Source organism: Entelurus aequoreus, linkage group LG18 (genome assembly GCF_033978785.1).
Source record: "Entelurus aequoreus isolate RoL-2023_Sb linkage group LG18, RoL_Eaeq_v1.1, whole genome shotgun sequence".
NCBI lineage: Eukaryota > Metazoa > Chordata > Actinopteri > Syngnathiformes > Syngnathidae > Entelurus > Entelurus aequoreus.
This window is the reverse complement of record NC_084748.1, coordinates 43,513,263-43,533,788: the sequence shown is the minus strand read 5'-3', so window position 1 is coordinate 43,533,788 and position 20,526 is coordinate 43,513,263. Positions and strand designations below refer to the sequence as shown.

The following is a 20,526-nucleotide window of genomic DNA, read 5'->3' as shown; positions in this document are numbered from 1 at the left end:
TTTTAGTTTAGAGATAAGGAAAGATTGGCCTGGCCCACTAGCATCCCTCTTTATGTTTGTGAACTTTATAGTCTATACATTTAGAGTGATGTGATAATCAAACACTCTAGAAGTCTACAATGAAAGAGCAACAGTATATAAGAGAATTGACCGAGTGTGTGTACTTTCAGTGCGCAGTGCCTCGTTAAAATCCAGCCGCTGTTGCTTAGGAGGTGAAGTGTGTCTCTCTTTACTAGCTTCGTCGAAGCATGTTGCTTTTGTAGCTGTTTCAGCAGATTTGAATTGCTGTTTTGGGCAGTAGATGGGATCTTTGATCCAAGACACAACTTCCATTTAACTAAAATGGTCTTTTCTTTGTGGTCGACAAAAGAAAAGTAGTGAGAATATCTCCATGTTAAGAAACTCGGCTTCGGGCTTCGCCACGACGTCTTGTTGGTAAACACAGACACGCCCCCTACCACACACACACGTACACACATACAGCGCTCGGCGCGCCTCTTCCTTGTCGCCTCTTCCGCAGCGCTCCAATAAAACACAATCAGATCTTCTCAGTTTCAAGCCGATACTACATAAAAAATAACGTAAAATAACGCAGTAACGCATCATGTAGTAACGGTAAATCACGCGTTAGACTATTATTTACTGCCGAAAGTAACGCCGTTATAGTAACTGCGTTAGTCCCAACACTGGTTGTTGCTGGCATGTCCCTAAATACAATTCACCTTAGGGCCCTAATTTTGCCAGTGGCGTGGCCCCTTACAACGTGACCCTTATTTCTATATATTTTGTGACGATCTGTCACTTCATTTCTGTTTGTTTTTCTTGTTTTGTATTCACTTTCTGTCAATGCTCTTGTTTTGTTTCCATTTCCTGTTTCCTGTTTTTTCCCTTCACCTGCTGTTGATTGGCAGCCGGTCCACACCTCCCTTCTCCTCCCATCGTACACAATGGAATTTTTACAAGCCTTTGGTTTGGTACAACAAAGACAGCCTCTGTCTGCTCGCCGGAAGTTTCCGAAAACGGAAACTTTTGGGATAACATACACATAATTATCCTAACATCCACTGCTCTCCAGTCCAGTGGTGACGTGCTTTACACCACTGCATCCCACGCTTTGCATTGGACTTGGTGATGTATGGCTTATATCATGCTGCCCGGCCATGGAAACCCATTCCTAGAAGCTCTCTGCGTACTGTATGTGGGCTAATTGGAAGGTCACATGAAGTTTGGAGCTCTGTAGCAACTGACTGTGCAGAAAGTCTTTGCACTATGCGCTTCAGCATCCGCTGACCCCTCTCTGTCAGTTTACGTGGCCTATCACTTGGTGGCTGAGTTGCTGTTGTTCCCAAATTCTTCACTTTTCTTATAATAAAGTTGACGATGTAATATTTAGAAGCGAGGAAATTTCACGACTGGATTTGTTGCACAGGTGGCATCCTATGACAGTTCCACGCTGGAAATCACTGAGAGCGGCCCATTCTTTCACAAATGTTTGTAGAAACAGTCTCCATGCCTAAGTGCTTGATTTTATACACCGGGCCAAGTGATTAGGACATCCTGATTCTCATCATTTGAATGGGTGGCCAAATACTTTTGTAGCAACAAACTAGTTACTGACAGGGGTTTTCTGAAGTGTTCCTGAGCCCATGTGGTGATATCCTTTACACACGGGTGTCGCTTTTTGTTGCAGTACCGCCTGAGGGATCGAAGGTCCGTAATATCGTTGCTTACGTGCAGTGATTTCTCCAGATTCTCTGAACCCGTAGATGGTGAAATCATGTTGTTCTTAAACAATTTGCATACGCACTTGTTCACAAAGTGGTGACCCTCGCCCTATCCTTGTTTGTGAATGACATTTCATAGAAGCTGCTTTTATACCCAATCATGGCACCCACCTGTTCCCAATTAGCCTGTTCACCTGTGGGATGTTCCAAATAAGTGTTTGATGAGCATTCCTCAACTTTCTCAGTCTTTTTTGCCACGTGTGCCAGCTTTTTTGAAACATATTGCCGACATCAAATTCCAAATGAGCTAATATTTGCAAAAAATAACAAAGTTTTCCGGTTTGAACATTAAATATCTTGACTTTGCAGTCTATTCAACTGAATATAGGTTGAAAAGTAGAGATGTCCGATAATATCGGCAGGCCGATATTATCGGCCGATATATGCGTTAAAATGTAATATCGGAAATTATCGGTATCGGTTTTTTTTATTATCGGTATCGTTTTTTTAAATTTTTTATTTTTTATTAAATCAACATAAAAAACACAAGATACACTTACAATTAGTGCACCAACCCAAAAAACCTCCCTCCCCCATTTACACTCATTCACACAAAAGGGTTGTTTCTTTCTGTTATTAATATTCTGGTTCCTACATTATATATCAATATATATCAATACAGTCTGCAAGGAATACAGTCCGTAAGCACACATGATTGTGCGTGCTGCTGGTCCACTAATAGTACTAACCTTTAACAGTTAATTTTACTAATTTTCATTCTTTACTAGTTTCTATGTAACTGTTTTTATATTGTTGTACTTTCTTTTTTATTCAAGAAAATGTTTTTAATTTATTTATCTTATTTTACTAATTTTTTTTAAAAAGGACCTTATCTTCACCATACCTGGTTGTCCAAATTAGGCATAATAATGTGTTAATTCCACGACTGCATATATCGGTTGATATCAGTATCGGTTGATATCGGTATCGGTAATTAAAGAGTTGGACAATATCGGAATATCGGATATCGGCAAAAAGCCATTATCGGACATCCCTAGTGAAAATGATTTGCAAATCATTGTATTCTGTTTTTATTTACCATTTACACAACGTGCCGACTTCACTGGTTTTGGGTTTTGTCGAACATTTGTGCTTGGATAAGAAAATGGTTTTAAATAAACACTACCGGTACTGTAGAAGGGAGTCACCAGGAGTAAGAAAAACAACAAAAAAATATGAAAAAATGAATTGCTTTGGAGTTTGACATCTTCTATGTCCTCCCTGTAGGTGTGAAGATCCCCTCAGTCAACAATTACAACGGGAATAAGACAGTAACATCTAATCAAACCACGGAAAAGATTCCTTCACCTGTCCGCCCGGAGCTGACGAAGCAGACATCCAGTCCTCTGCAAAGAAGCGGCTCTGCAAGACTCGGCCGACTTCACGGGACAGGTAACATAGTCTTCCTCCTGCTGTGCTGGGAATTGCAGAAACAATTATGACTTTTTTGTCTCTTTACATTGGTATCATCAGTAATGTTGAATGTTGAGGACTAGGCTGATGAAGTTGAACTGTTTGCATGGGATATATGTTTGTGTTAATAATGCAGAAAGAAGTATTGGGGGTATTAGATTGTATTCCCCAACATGCAGCCTTGCAGATGTCAGGTGACGGTCTCAAGCTTGGATAAATGGGAGGATTGCATCAGGAGGGGCATTTGGTGTAAATCAGGGGTGTCAAGGTCATTTTAGATGGGGGGGGGGGGGGGGGCCACATGGATGAAAAATCTACTCCCAAGTGGGCCGGTCTGGTAAAATCTCGGCACGATAACTTAAAAATAAACATTGTTTTCTTTGTTTAAAAAAAAGAACAAGCACATTCTGAAAATGTACAAATCATAATGTTGTTGGGGTTTTTTCACACTTACATGTTACAGTTTGTAGTAGAGATGTCCGATCACGGCTTTTTTGCCGATATCCGATATTCCGATATTGTCCAACTCTTTAATTACCGATTCCGATATCATCCGATACCGATACATACAGTCGTGGAATTAACACATTATTATGCCTAATTTTGTTGTGATGGGGGGGGGGTTGAGGTGGAAGGGGTAGGGGATAGCGGGGGGTGTATATTGTAGCGTCCCGGAAGAGTTAGTGCTGCAAGGGGTTCTGGGTATTTGTTCTGTTGTGTTTATGTTGTGTTACGGTGCGGATGTTCTCCCGAAATGTGTTTGTCATGCTTATTTGGTGTGGGTTCACAGTGTGGCGCATATTTGTAACAGTGTTAAAGTTGTTTATACGGCCACCCTCAGTGTGACCTGTATGGCTGTTGACCAAGTATGCCTTGCATTCACTTGTGTGTGTGAAGAGCGTAGATATTATGTGATTGGGCCGGCACGCAAAGGCAGTGCCTTTAAGGTTTATTGGCGCTCTGTACTTCTCCCTACGTCCGTGCACACAGCGGCGTTTTAAAAAGTCATACATTTTACTTTTTGAAACCGATACCAATAATATCGATATTATCGGCAGTCCGATATTATCGGACATCTCTAGTTAATAGTATTCTATCTTTATTTGTCGTTATTTATATTTTCTGAATAAATGATGGGATAATGTTCACTAGTCAACTCATTGGTGTTAATTTTCAATCTATCAAGATAAAAAAATAATATCAAAATCAAATTACAGGATGTTATTTATGTAGTTTGATAATTTTCCTCGACTGGTGCACTAACATGTGGTTTTATTTTTTTGTACATATGTAGCATCATCTACAAAGATACAAAGAATTGCTGTTGTGACATCTAGTGGACACATTTAGAACAGCAGTTTCTTTCTTACAAAAATTTTGGCTACTTTTTATACTCAGCAAACTCATCCCACGGGGTGGTTAAAACCTGTTTGTGGGCCTGATCCGGCCCTCGGGCCATAAGTTTGACATCTCTGGTGTAAATATGCCAAATCAACATGCAATTGATTCGCTGTGGTGACCCCTGGTGGTAAAACTTCTTCAAATTGCCAGACCTGCGTTTTATGGGTAATTATTTTGATATTTTGTTTGCTCTTCTACATCTGTTAAGGTTTTTAGAGATCATAATTCTGAGTTTTTTTTCCACACTTTATGTAAAGTATATTAATTTACGAGAAGAAGCATTGGTTGGATTTAGTTGATCCTTTCCTTCCCTTGTCACAACTGATTTTGTTCAGACGTTTCAGGGTTGTCTTTGTCAGAGCGTGAGCTGGAACCTTTTAGTTCTTGGACTTCTGGTGGTAAAGGGGTTAATGGTCATTATGGCATTTCGTACCTGTGATCTAAGTGGAGATTTAACCACAATCAGAATCAGAAATACTTTAATAATCCCGAGGGGAAATTAAGATTTTCAGCACAATCCCATTCAAGAGCTGACAAACATTACAGGGAGACAGAACAGGATCGCTGACGGGTCTGCCAACTTCCGGCGCCCCTTACAAAAAAGGTGAGAAACAGGTAAACGCTGGGGAGGGGGCGGTGGGGGCGAGAAAAAAAAATTCAGTCTAAGCCTGGGCCCCTGAAGAGTGGGTCCAGACTGAGGCCAAGGGGAAAAAAACTCATAGCCATAGCACACATAAACATGTTGTAGAGGGGGGTGTGGCCTGCGGGGCTGCCGCGGAACGGGGTGTGCCAGCACTGGCCTCGAAGACAGCGACAGGTGCGTAGATGACCCACCTGGGCCTTGTTATCTAATCACCTACCGCCTTCATTAGCAGCAGCCGGAATGAGAGAGAGAGGGGGGTGGGGGGGGAATGTTTAGTTTTTTTTGTCATAAAAAAATACAATCATGTGTGCTTACGGACTGTATCCCTGCAGACTGTATTGATCTATATTGATATATAATGTAGGAACCAGAATATTAATAACAGAAAGAAACAACCCTTTTGTGTGAATGAGTATAAATGGGTGAGGGAGGTTTTTTGGGTTGGTGCACTAATTGTAAGTGTATCTTGTGTTTTTTATGTTGATTTAATAAAAAATAAAAATAAATAAACATTTTATTTTTATGTATTTATTTTTTGTAATTTCTTGTGCGGCCTGGTACCAATCGACCGGGCCATGGCCCGGTGGTTGGGGTCCACTGCTCTAAGGTACAGTCTCACGTGCTCCTCTATTTATTCAGAAGGTCCCTAGTTAACATCACTGAGGCTGCTTCTGAAGGGAGGGGTAATGCAAGCAGCCCCAGTAAACACAATACATGATTATTCAGAATGGAAATGTGCTGACACTCGTGATCTCTCCCTGTCTCTGTCCTGTCCGCGTCGAGGTACTCGATGTCCGTCCTTGGTTGTCAGCAAGCCGGGTCTGGAAACAAACTGCTGATACGAGACAACTCGCAATGGAAGATTACAAGTTGTGCCTTTGCACAGATAGAAAAGTACAACTTCAGCACAATTGATAATAACTATAGCAACGGCCTTTAAGCATAAGAGTTGTGTGATAACTTATACATAATTATTCTAACAGACCTCACCAATGTGCTTTTAAAAGAATGGTGGAAAATTCCTATAAACACACTCCGCAACCTTGTGGACAGCCTTCCCAGAAGAGTTGAAGCTGTAATAGCTGCAAAAGGTGGACCCACATCATATTGAACCCTATGGGTTAGGAATGGGATGGCACTTAAAGTTCATATGTGAGTCAAGGCAGGTGGCCAATTACTTTTGGCAATATAGTGTATCTTTTATAGCAGGGGTCCCCAAACTTTTTGACTCGGGGGCCGCATCGGGTAAAAAAATTTTGGCCGGGGGCCAGGCTGTGTATATATATATATATATATATATATATATATATATATATATATATATATATATATATATATATATATATATATATATATATATATATATATATATATATATATATATATATACACACATATATATATATATATATATATACACATATATATATATATATATATATATATATATATATATATATATATATATATATATATATATATATATATATATATATATATATATATATATATATATATATATATATATATATATATATATATGTGTGTATATATACATATATACATTGTCTTTATAATCCGTTTTGTCATTTAACATCAATTAACATTGATATTCATCAACATTTAACATTGTCACGTTATCGATGGGAAAATTCATTTTTAGACAATATGATTTTCCTGAGCGACTAGGAGACACCAAGAGTAACAAGCGGTAGAAAATGGATTATAAAGGAAAGATTTAAAAAAAAAAAAAAAAAAAATGTAATTTTTTTTTTTTACTTGGGACTTCCTGTGGGCCGGATTTTGGATGTTGGGGGGCCGGATCCGGCCCGCGGGCCGTAGTTTGGGGACCCCTGTTTTATAGGTTATCTAGATGAGATGTCAAAACAGATAACAGAATTTAAGAAGGATTTAACAGAGGAGATTTTCAAAGGGGGATTTATAGACGGAAATGTCAGATCTCCTCTTTGAGATGGCAAATAATAGAAAGCACCAACAAACTTGTCAGAAAAGTGGATGTTGACATTTTTTATCTGCAATCCGCATGACAAGTAAACTTGCTCCCCCCCGTCCGATTTTAATGTTATGTGAAGGTTCGCTCCGATGACTGGAACTTTTGTACGTGTAAGAAGAATCTGGTTTCCTTATGGAATAGTCTGCACAAGTCAATCTGACTAAAAAAAGTAAACCCCCATCGGATTGAGGTGTTTATTTCAAAACGCTGATTTCAACCAATTTACTGCCGGCCCAGCAGGCACAAGACATTAAAACAACGTTGAGAACTTGTTGAATTAGGTCCTGACGTTCAGCAACTCAAACATAACGTTGAAACAACATGCTTTTTGACAACGCTGATTTGACCATAGAATGTTGGTCATTTCCCAACCAATATTCTACAACACAAATACAGCGTTGAAACAACATGCTTTTTGACGACGTTTATTAAATGTCAGGTTGTGATATTGATTTGGTCATTTCCCAACCAACGAGGTGGATCCAATGTTGAACATCCAAATTTGTCTCAATTTACAAATGCAACTATTTTGTAATATTGTTTCAAAGTCAGTTTTAAAGGACGTGTACAGTCGTGGTCAACATTTTACATACACTTGTAAATAGGGATGTCCGATAATGGCTTTTTGCCGATATCCGATATTGTCCAACTCTTTAATTACTGATACCGATATCAACCGAATCCGATACCGATATATACAGTCGTGGAATTAACACATTATTATGCCTAATTTGGACAACCAGGTATGGTGAAGATAAGGTCCTTTTTTAAAAAATGTATAAAATAAAATAAGATAAATAAATTAAAAACATTTTCTTGAATAAAAAAGAAAGTAAAACAATATAAAAACAGTTACATGGAAACTAGTAATTAATGAAAATGAGGGAAATTAACTGTTAAAGGTTAGTACTATTAGTGGACCAGCAGCACGCACAATCATGTGTGCTTACGGACTGTATCCCTTGCAGACAGTATTGATATACATTGATATATAATGTAGGAACCAGAATATGGTCAACAGCCATACAAGTCACACTGACGGTGACCGTATAAACAACTTTAACACTGTTACAAATATGCGCCACACTGTGAACCCACACTAAACAACAACGACAAACACATTTCGGGAGAACATCCGCACCGTAACACAACATAAACACAACAGAACAAATACCCAGAACCCCTTGCAGCACTAACTCTTCCGGGACGCTATAATATACACCGCCCGCTATCCCCTACCCCTTCCACCACAACCCCGCCCCCCCCAACCCCGCCCACCTCAACTTCCTCATGCTCTCTCAGGGAGAGCATGTCCCAAAGTGTGTATGTTGTGTTAAAATAAAATAAGATAAATAAATTAAAAACATTTTCTTGAATAAAAAAGAAGGTAAAACAATATAAAAACAGTTACACAGAAACTAGTAATGAATGAAAATGAGTAAAATTAAGTGTTAAAGGTTAGTACTATTAGTGGAGCAGCAGCACGCACAATCATGTGTGCTTACGGACTGTATCCCTTGCAGACTGTATTGATATATGTTGATATATAATGTAGGAACCAGAATATTAATAACAGAAAGAAACAACCCTTTAGTGTGAATAAATGTGTAAATGGGGGAGGGAGGTTTTTTGGGTTGGTGCACTAATTGTAAGTGTATCTTGTGTTTTTTATGTTGACTTAATAAAAAAATAAATAAAAAAAAACAAAAACGATACCGATAATAAAAAAAACGATACCGATAATTTCCCATATTACATTTTAAAGCATTTATCGGCCGATAATATCGGACATCTCTACTTGTAAAGAACATAATGTCATGGCTGTCTTGAGTTTACAATAATTTCTACAACTCTCCCAACTCTCGGTTGGGAGAGTGGCCGTGCCAGCAACCTGAGGGATCCTGGTTCAATCCCCACCTTCTACCAACCTCGCCACGTCCGTTGTGTCCTTGAGCAAGACACTTCACCCTTGCTCCTGATGGGTCGGGGTTCGGGCCTTGCACGGCTGCTCCCGCCATCAGTGTGTGAATGTGTGTGTGAATGGGTGAATGTGGAAATAGTGTCAAAGCGCTTTGAGTACCTTGAAGGTAGAAAAGCGCCATACAGGTATAACCCATTTACCATTCAACAAGAATAATACAAGTTGAAGTGTCGGGTTCAAACACTGATGACATCTATTAAATAGACAAGAAGCAAAGAATCATGCAGAGTTAAAGGCCTACTGAAATTAATTTTTTTAATTTAAACGGGGATAGCAGATCTATTCTATGTGTCATACTTGATCATTTCGCGATATTGCCATATTTTTGCTGAAAGGATTTAGTAGAGAACAACGACGATAAAGATTGCAACTTTTGGTATCTGATAAAAAAAAGGCTTGCCCCTACCGGAAGTAGCGTGACGTAGTCAGTTGAACATATACGCAAAGTTCCCTATTGTTTACAATGATGGCCGCATGAAGTGAGAGAGATTCGGACCGAGAAAGCGACAATTTCCCCATTAATTTGAGCGAGGATGAAAGATTTGTGGATGAGTAAAGTGCAAGTGAAGGACTAGTGGGGAGTTGAAGCTATTCAGATAGGGAAGATGCTGTGAGAGCCGGGGGTGACCTGATATTCAGCTGGGAATGACTACAACAGTAAATAAACACAAGACATATATATACTCTATTAGCCACAACACAACCAGGCTTATATTTAATATGCCACAAATTAATCCTGCATAAAAACACCTGCGTGTTTGTTACGCTAGCTCCTAGCTCCTCTGCTAGCTCCTAGCTCCATAGAACACGCCAATACAATTCAAACACCTGATCAACACACACAATCACTCAGCCCAAAAGACCGTTCACCTAACCCAATGTTCATAAAGCTTATATATTTTTAAAAAGTTACGTACGTGACGCGCACATACGGTCAAGCTATCAAATGTTTAGCAGCCAAGGCTGCATACTCACGGTACCTGATATTCAGCTGGGAATGACTAAAACAGTAAATAAACACAAGACATATATATACTCTATTAGCCACAACACAACCAGGCTTATATTTAATATGACACAAATTAATCCTGCATAAAAACACCTACGTGTTTGTTATGCTAGCTCCTAGCTCCTCTGCTAGCTCCTAGCTCCATAGAACACGCCAATACAATTCAAACACCTGATCAACACACACAATCACTCAGCCCAAAAGACCGTTCACCTAACCCAAGGTTCATAAAGCTTATATATTTTAAAAAAGTTACGTACATACGCAAAAAAAAAGTTGCGCACATACGGTCAAGCGATCAAATGTTTAGAAGCCAAAGCTGCATACTCACGGTAGCACGTCTGCGTCTTTGTCATCCAAATCAAAGTAATCCTGGTAAGAGTCTGTGTTGTCCCAGTTCTCTACAGGCGTCTGTGTATCGAAGTCAAAAGTCCTCCTGGTTAGAGTCTCTGTTATCCGAGTTCTTCCATCTTGACTGCATCTTTCGGGAATGTAAACAAAGACGCGCCGGCTGTGTACTGTTGTTGCTGACTTCATTCGAAAAATACGTCCGTTTCGCACCGACAACTTTCTTCTTTGCTTGCTCAGCTTCTTTCTCCATAATGCAATGAACATAATTGCAACAGATTCACGAACACAGATGTCCAGAATACTGTGGAATTATGAAATGAAAACAGAGCTTTTTCGTATTGGCTTCAATGTGGAAGGCATACCCGTGTTCCCCGGGCTACGTCACGCGCATACGTCATCCTCAGAGGCGTTTCGAACCGGAAGTTTAGCGGCAAATTTAAAATGTCACTTTATAAGTTAACCCGGCCGTATTGGCATGTGTTATAATGTTAAGATTTCATCATTGATATATAAACTATCAGACTGCGTGGTCGGTAGTAGTGGGTTTCAGTAGGCCTTTAAATTTTGCTCAATTGAGGAGAGACGTTTTTTGGGCTGTACTCTAGTTACAGATCCAAACTACGCTCTAAAGTCCAGCCCACGTGCGTCCTCTATTTATTTGGGAGGTCCCTGGTTACATCACCGAAGCTGTCGCTGAGGGAAGGCGGGTAATCTCGACAGCTCCAGTTAGACACAATTATATGACTATTAATGAAATGCAAATGTGTTGATACTCGTGATATCGCCCTGTCTGTGCTCTGTCTGCGTCACGATGTTCGGACTTCGCAGTCAGCAGGCCCATTCTGGAAACAAACACTGACTCGAGACTGGCTTTGCACAGATAGAAAAATAACAACTTCAGCACAATTGATAATAACTATAACTATACGGCCCTCAAGCATAAGAGTTGTGTGATAATGTATACACAATTATTCTAGCAGAAGTATGAGCAATAATAATAGGGGCTGCTTGCATTGCATTGCAACAGGCCCATAATAAACAAGTGTATGGGGCTCCTATTAACACCTTTGTTTAAACAAGCCTTTTTTTCTAATGCCTCGCTGTCATCACATTTAACCTTGAAAAAAATATATATAGACAGAGTAAATAGATTCACACTGACAAGAGGATTGAGAGAATGATGGAGAGAGAGAGAGAGAGGCGGGCCTTGGGTGGGGGGTTTGAATAAATGAACAGATTATTAGACTCCCACTCCCCTCCCCCTTCTCTCTATGCAGCGTCTCCCCCTCGTCTATTTCCATGCCTGCGTTGTCAACCCCCGATAAAAACACATCTTGCACAGTCTTCGCTCTGACAGCATCTGGCATCTTGTTCTTCGGGACTTAACGGCGTTGAAGTGAGGACTACTATTCATCTGCAGCAATTCTCTCCATTTTGGCTCCGCCTCCTTCCTCACAGCAACATACTCTCTCTCTCTCTCTCTCTCTCTCTCTCTCTCTCCCGCTCTCCATCTTTTATCCCCGGGCACCTTGGCAGCTGGAAAATCTACAGCTCTTTTTGGCGCCATTTTCTATTCATCCTCCATCGCCGTGGCGACTATTTCACGGACGGCTGTGGTTTTTTTTTTTTTTGTCCCATCTTTCATGCATTCTTGTTGTTTTTTTTTTGCAGAATCAAGGGTTGCACATTTAAGCAACAATCCTCTTTTTTTTTTTTTTTATCATGAATTTTTACTCTATTGACTGAAAGAGGAGGACAAAAAAAAGGTTGTTATTTAGTATTTTTGTCCAATATCTGGCAAGAATGCACAGAGGCGCTGGAGTTAACTGCCAATCAAATCAAACCGTGAGAGTGGAAGGAGCCTTTTGCTGAACACCGAAAGGGAGAATCCAGTTCCTTCGTTCGGCTCGACGAGGATTTTTTACGAAAATGTTATGGTCTCCGAGGCTGTCGCTGTCAAACTTCCACGTGAAGCTGACGGCCAAAGGGCTTTTCCGGAACCTGCAGCTGCTGCCGGGATGTAGGAAGAACACAGTGGTCTTCCACGCAGGTCTGAGACGTGTCCCTCGTCTTCATTCCCCCACCTTATTGATCACCATGTCTTTGAAAGTTGTCATTTTTTTTAATCCTTTTTATCCAGCCATCCTCTCCATACCCCTTTTTTTGGCTGTCAGATTTTTAGCTCTGTAGCACTAATAACCAAACTACCGCTACAATATTTCAATTTTTTTCACCTTTTTGTCTTATATCATCCTCTCTTTTCTCATCTTCGGTTCAAATCTGCCCTCAATTCAGTCGTCCTGTCATCGGCAGCCATTGTAAGCCCCCTTTCTCCACTTATTGTGTGTACCATAGCCGCCATGGTTGGGTAGAGCACAATAAAGGCTTTCTAGTGCCTCGGCGATGGCGTGATGAACAGATATGACTACCGTAGGCGCCGATCTACATTTCTGCCAGTGGGTGTAATAGTGTTGTCCCGATACCAATATTTTGGTACCGGTACCAAAAGTATTTTGGTACTTTTCGGTACTTTTCTAAATAAAGGGAACCGCAAAAAATGTCATTATTGGCTTAGGGTACATTAAACATATGTTTCTTATTGCAATTTTGTCCTTAAAAAAAATAGTGAACATTAGAGATGTCCGATAATGGCTTTTTTGCCGATATTCCGATATTGCCCAACTCTTAATTACAGATTCCGATATCAACCGATATATACAGTCGTGGAATTAACACATTATTATGCCTAATTTTGTTGTGATGCCCCGCTGGTCGTGGTCAACGTTTTACATACACTTGTAAATAGGGATGTCCGATAATGGCTTTTTGCCGATATTCCGATATTGTCCAACTCTTTAATTACAGATACCAACCGATACCGATATATACAGTCGTGGAATTAACACATTATTATGCCTAATTTGGACAACCAGGTATGGTGAAGATAAGGTCCTTTTTTTAAAAAATTTATAAAATAAAATAAGATAAATAAATTAAAAACATTTTCTTGAATAAAAAAGAAAGTAAAACAATATAAAAACAGTTACATGGAAACTAGTAATGAATGAAAATGAGTAAAATTAACTGTTAAAGGTGAGTACTATTAGTGGACCAGCAGCACACACAATCATGTGTGCTTAGACTGGGTTAGACTGTATTGATATATATTGATATATTTTGTAGGAACCAGAATATGGTCAACAGCCATACAGGTCACACTAAGGGTGGCCGTATAAACACCTTTAACACTGTTGCAAATATGCGCCACACTGTGAACCCACACTAAACAACAACGACAAACACATTTCGGGAGAACATCCGCACCGTAACACATCATAAACACAACAGAACAAATACCCAGAACCCCTTGCAGCACTAACTCTTCTGGGACGCTACAATATACAACCCCCCGCTATCCCCTACCCCTTCCACCTCAACCCCGCCCACCTCAACCTCCTCATGCTCTCTCAGGGAGAGCATGTCCCAAAGTGTTTATGCTGTGTTGCGGTGCAAATATTCTCCCAAAATGTGTTTGTCGTTGTTGTTTAGTGTGGTTCCACTCTATGGCACATGTTTATGACAGTGTTGGCGTTGTTCATACTGCCACCCTTAATGTGACATGTATGGCTGTTGACTTAGTATGCCCTTCATTCGCTCGTGTGCAGTGTGTTCAAAGTCAAGATGATTGTGTCATTAGTTCAATATCGGGCACAATGGAATCTTGTTTAGGCTTTGTTAATTATAGACTATATGATTTGTGACTTATTTATTATGTAAAACGGATCAAACTCGGCACAAAATTAACGACGACAATATTGATGTATCAAAAGTTATTTTAAAGATTAAAAGTTGCCTATGATGACTACTGTACGTGCTCCTTTTAGCTGTGCACCCCCATCTAAAGGGACAACAACCACATGACTCACTGGCACTACCCACCAGAAATAGCCAAGGACACATCTGGCTTTTACTTATTCATCCATTGAAAGGTTTTTTTTTTTGTGGAAGCGTTGTGTCTATGGTAGAGCATGGCTGCCATTGCTGTGTTCTAGGTCAGCGGTCCCCAACCTTTTTTGCACCACGGACCGGTTTAATGCAGACATTATTTTTCCCACTTGTGAACAATACAACTCACTATAACGCTGAATTAGTGGGAGCTCTGGTGCTTTTGTTTCTTTGCAATGAAATGCTGATGGAAATCAGCCCTTGGCTACAATCGGTCACGTTTGTATTTGATATTATTCATTATTAATGTGCATTGTATCACGTCACAAAGTTATAACCATACCATACCATAGCAACTTTATTTATAAAGCCCTTTAAAAACAACCACAGTTGAAGAACAAAAGGCTGTACACCACAAAGAAATACAGGCAAAGGACAGACTGAAAAATAACATTTAAAACAGAGGTAAAATACACATTGAAAAAGCAAATACAAATTATTATACTGTTATTATATTATATTTTTATTTTTAATTTTTATTTTTATTTTTATTTTTATTTTTATTTTTATTTTTATTTTTATTTTTATTTTCATTTTCATTTTATTTTTTATTTTTTATTTTATATTATATACTGTTATTATATTAATTATATATATTATTATACTGTTAGATAAAAAGCAGTTAAAAAGTTAAAAACGGTTGGGATATAAACAAAAAAATGTATTTTGACATTTAGGGCAGACAACAGATATATGATGTATGAATATGATGTAATGGATAGGAGTGTCTGATGCTGGATGTCAATAAAAAAAAATAATTAAAAAACAGTTAAAAAATTTAGAAACAGTTTAAAGTCTCATACTGGGTTAGAAGCCAGTGAATAAAAAGGGCAACTTCGTCTGAGGAGTTTTATTGTACACTGCAAAAAGTCAGTGTTCAAAAACAAGAACAAAAAATACAAAAAATACAAAAATTAGGTGTATTTTACTTGAACTAAGCAAAATTATCTGCCAATAGAACAAGTAAATTAAGCTTGTCAAGACTTTCCAAAACAAGTAAAATTAGCTAACCTCAATGAACCCAAAAATACCTTAAAATAAGTATATTCTCACTAATAACAAGTGCACATTTCTTGGTAGAAAAAAAAAATTAGACCTTTTTGTCTCAATATGTTGAAAAATATTCTTAAATAAGTAAATGCTAGTGCCATTATCTTGACATAATGATATGCGCTCGGCATCATGATTTTTTTTTTCCTGCTTGGAATAAGAAATGATTACTTTAAAAAAGTAGTTTTCTACTTGTGAGTGTTGATGACACAGCTTTGCAACAGTTGATTTTCTAGTTTCAAGCATGTTTTACTCAATATAGGTCATCAAATCTCAGCAACAAGCTGTAATATCTTACTGAGATCATTTAGGACCAAAACCCTTAAAACAAGTAAAACACTGTAACATACAATCTGCTTAGTGAGAAGAATTATTTTATCAGACAGAAAATAAGCAAATATCACCCTTATTTGAGATATTTAATCTTACTTAGATTTCAGTTTTTGCAGTGTGCATCTATAAACAAGCTCATTGGTGTGTCTCGTGCACAGGTGTCAAACTCAGATCTGGCCCTCCACCTCATTTGATATGAGCCTGCAAATAATAAGTGTCAATAAAATACCTTATATTTTCTTTCTTTGTTTTCTTATTTTCTTACTAAAGGTATTAGGTTTTTTTTCTAGTTTGACAGGGAAAACAAAAAAGTCCAATATTGCAAGAAATATCTAAATTTGTTGGTCAAAATCCAAATAAATACTTAAATATCTGCTAAACTTTGTGTTGTTAGATTCTGTTTTGGACTCTCTTAGTTCCTGTTTTTGTGCACCCTTTTTTATTTTTAGTTACCATAGGTGCTTTTTGTTTCCACCTGTCTCTGATTGGTGCTCGGGACGCTCACTTGTTTCCCGAGCACTAATCAGAGGGACTATTTAATCCTGCCTTTGCCGGTCAGTCGGCTGGCTTCCTTGTTTGCTATATGCAACCTGTTACAGTACGTTTGGTCTTCGTGTTTCCTAGCTCATGATTCCTGCTCTAAGTTTTTTTCCTTAGCTTCCCGTGTGATCAGCACACATCCCTTTTGCTTGTTTTTAGTTTTTGGTACTACGCATTATTTTTTGATGATTAAATCATGTTCCTACCCGCCCGCCTTGTCCGGAGTGGTCCCTTTGCATCCCGGGAGAACAAACCCCGCAGGAAGCTGCGACTCCCCCCGTCGTGACAAACGTATGGTTTCGAAGCAAGTTAGCCATCAAATTGTACACTATAAAAATGACCAATAGATTTTACTGTAAAATGTAGGGAGTTTTTTTTTTACAGCATATTACTGTAAGTTGAAAAAAAAACGACCAATGTTTGTTTTTTTACAGTAAAATTCTGTCGACTGAGCTGTCAGTTTTTTTTTCTTTAAATCCACGGTTGAGGATTTTATGGTACCACATTTTATTATGGTAAAAAACTGGCAGCTGAGTTGCCAAAATAAAATTAAACAGCGGTACTGTATTTCTATTTACAGTAATATGTTGTGAAAATAATAATAATAAAATACCACCATATATTTTGCAGTAAAAGTCTGGCAACTAAGCTGCCAGTTTTTTTCTGTAAAAAAACAGTGGTCAAATCCACAGATTTTTTTACTCTTTACGTAAAAATCACAGATGCTGGCTTTTGAACTTTGCGCCTGAGGGTTCTTTTCCTTTTCCACAACGTCCACAGTTACTAAAGACAAATTGAAATGTGGACTCGTCAGACCACAGAACACTTTTCTACTTTGCATCAGTCCATCTTGGATGAGCTCGGGCCCAACGAAGCCGGCGGCGTTTCTGGGTGTTGTTGATCAATGGCTTTGGCTTTGCATGGGAGAGTTTTAACTTGCACTTACAGATGTGGCGATGAACTGTAGTTACTGACAGTGGTTTTCTGAAGTGTTCCTGAGCCCATGTGGTGATATCCTTTACACACTGATGTCGGTTTTTGATGCAGTACCGCCTGAGGGATCGAAAGTCACGGGCTTAGCTGCTTGCGTGCAGTGATTTCTCCAGATTCTCTGAACCTTTTGATGAAATTACAGAGTAGATGGTGAAATCCCTAAATTCCTTGCAATAGCTGGTTGAGAAACGTTGTTCTTAAACCGTTCGACAATTTGCTCACGCATTTGTTGACAAAGTGGTGACCCTCGCCCCATCCTTGTTTGTGAATGACTGAGCATTTCATGGAAGCTGCTTTTATACCCAATCATGGCACCCACCTGTTCCCAATTAGCCTGTTCACCTGTGGGATGTTCCAAATAAGTGTTTGATGAGCATTCCTCAACTTTATCAGTCTTTTTTGCCACTTGTGCCAACTTTTTTGAAACATGTTGCAGGCATCAAATTCCAAATGAGCTAACATTTGCAAAAAAATAACAGAGTTTACCAGTTCGAGCTTGAAGTATCTTGTCTCTGCAGTCTATTCAATTGAATATAAGTTGAAAAGGATTTGCAAATCATTGTATTCTGTTTTTATTTACCATTTATACAACGTGACAACTTCACTGGTTTTGGGTTTTGTATTGAATGTCACTTTTATTATAATTTCTCATTTGTGTTGTATTTAGGGATGTCCGATAATATCGGCAGGCGTTAAAATGTAATATCGGAAATTATCGGTATGGTTTTTTTTATTATTTGTATCGGTTTTTTTGGGTTTTTTTTGTGTTTTTTTAATTAAATCAACATAAAAAACACAAGATACACTTACAATTAGTGCACCAACCCAAAAAACCTCCCTCCCCCCATTTCTTTTTGTTATCAATATTCTGGTTCCTACATTATATATCAATATATATCAATACAGTCTGCAAGGGATACAGTCTGTAAGCACACATGATTGTGCGTGCTGCTGGTCCACTAATAGTACTAACCTTTAACACTTAATTTTACTCATTTTCATTCATTACTAGTTTCTATGTAACTGTTTTTATATTGTTTTACTTTCTTTTTTATTCAAGAAAATGTTTTTAATTTAGTTATCTTATTTTATTATTTTTTAAAAAAAGGACCTTATCTTCACCATACATGGTTGTCCAAATTAGGCATAATAATGTGTTAATTCCACGACTGCATATATCGGTTGATATCGGTATCGGTTGATATCGGTATCGGTAATTAAAGAGTTGGACAATATCGGAATATCGGATATCGGCAAAAAGCCATTATCGGACATCCCTAGTTGTATTGCAAACTTAACTACTATTATTTAAACGTGATTACAATTAATAACATGCTGATATACAAAAATGCTCTGGAGAACTGCCATGCAAACCCAAAACACAAAGAGGAACCTTTTACTGTACTTCCAATTAATAGTTACCAAGAACTAAGAGTTCCTGAACATTTTGAGGAAAAAAAGGCTACTCAGTGGCCTAGTGGTTAGAGTGTCCGCCCTGAGATCGGTAGGTTGTGAGTTCAAACCCCAAAGACTATAAAAATTGCACCCATTACCTCCCTGCTTGGCACTCAGCATCAAGGGTTGGAATTGGGGGTTAAATCACCAAAAATGATTCCCGGGCGCGGCCACCGCTGCTGCTCACTGCTCCCCTCACCTCCCAGGCGGTGAACAAGGGTGATGGGTCAAATGCAGAGGACACATTTCACCACCCCTACTGTGTGTGTGTGTGACAATCATTGGCACTTTAACTTTAACTTGGAGTACCTACTGGGCTTTGTCGCCATCTGGTGGTCATAAGGCATGAATTACAGTTTTCTGTCATAGTGGTGAGCTTGCCACTGCCCAACCCAGGGGTCTAAAGAGCCATTTGGGCCAGTTTTCACCAAATCAAAACCCACTCGGAGCCACAGAACCTATTTGATCAGTATAATGAAGTTAATTCTACATATACGGTTCAATTTAACGTATTGTCACATTCTTTTCCCATCTTTTGCATGTTCTTTTGTTACTGGTTTCTTTTGTAGTTTTTCCCTACAGTTTCCCTGTAGGTAAAGAACAACAGAAAAATAGAGAAAAGAGAACCCGATTCCCGTCATCTTTGATTGATTGAAACTTTTATTAGTAGATTGCACAGTACAGTACATATTCCGTACAATTGACCACTAAATGGTAACACCCCAATAAGTTTTTCAACTTGTTTAAGTCGGGGTCCACGTTAATCAATTCATGGTAAAGCATTCATCTACCAGTTTTCACAATTTATGACGGACACTTCAAAGATTAAACACAAAGAAAAGTATGATTGCTTTTAAGAATGATCTAGAAAAGCAAAAATGGGACAATGTGTACAGTGAAAGTTATGTAGATTAAGCATATGGTACATTTGGCAAGGCAAGGAAGGAAGTCCGTGAGCAAGCGAGAGGTCGGGGGCTGGAGAGAGGCGTCGAGATCCGTGTCCGAGCGGGGATCGAGGGAAGGGAGGGAAGTCCAAGGGAACGAGGCGCACAGCTCGATCACTGAATACGGAGGGGAAACTGCGGGGAACACAGAGGACATATAAGACACAGGCAGAGAGAAAGCACAGAGTGCAGGTCAAGGAGGGAAGCCAGAAACAGGACGCTTACTGCGGAGAGTGAACTACGTTCCGGCACTGGATCTTCCGGTCCGCCGGTCTCTATGTCGTCTACAGTGTTTCCCATAAACTGCCAAGATACCTGTGGCGGTGGGGGCGTGGCTGTGGGCGTGGTCACCATGACATCATCAAGTAATTTGCATAATTTACTACAATGATATGATTTTCTCTAAAAAGGCTCAAAAAGTGTATACTTACTAATTAATAATAACAGTTTTGTTTTAAACGTCCATCCATCCTTTCATCCATTTTACGATATAATTACAACACTTTATGTACATATTTATATACAGATTTGAACAATAAGTTATTCCCTGAAATATATTTATTAATTGTGGTTCTTACAAAAAATATATCTTATAAAATATAAAAGCTAA

At 38.8% G+C, this 20,526-nt stretch overlaps 1 protein-coding gene across 2 annotated transcripts in view; it reads left to right on the top strand.

Annotated features, from left to right (window-relative positions):
- LOC133634143 (microtubule-associated tumor suppressor 1 homolog) overlaps positions 1-20,526 on the top strand; it is a 162,966-nt gene that overhangs the window by 75,302 nt on the left and 67,138 nt on the right. For both annotated transcript variants that reach the window (XM_062027190.1, XM_062027189.1), the window contains exon 7: positions 3,012-3,176. In XM_062027190.1, coding sequence (XP_061883174.1) covers positions 3,012-3,176 — 165 coding nt within the window. The remainder of the gene's footprint in view (positions 1-3,011; positions 3,177-20,526) is intronic.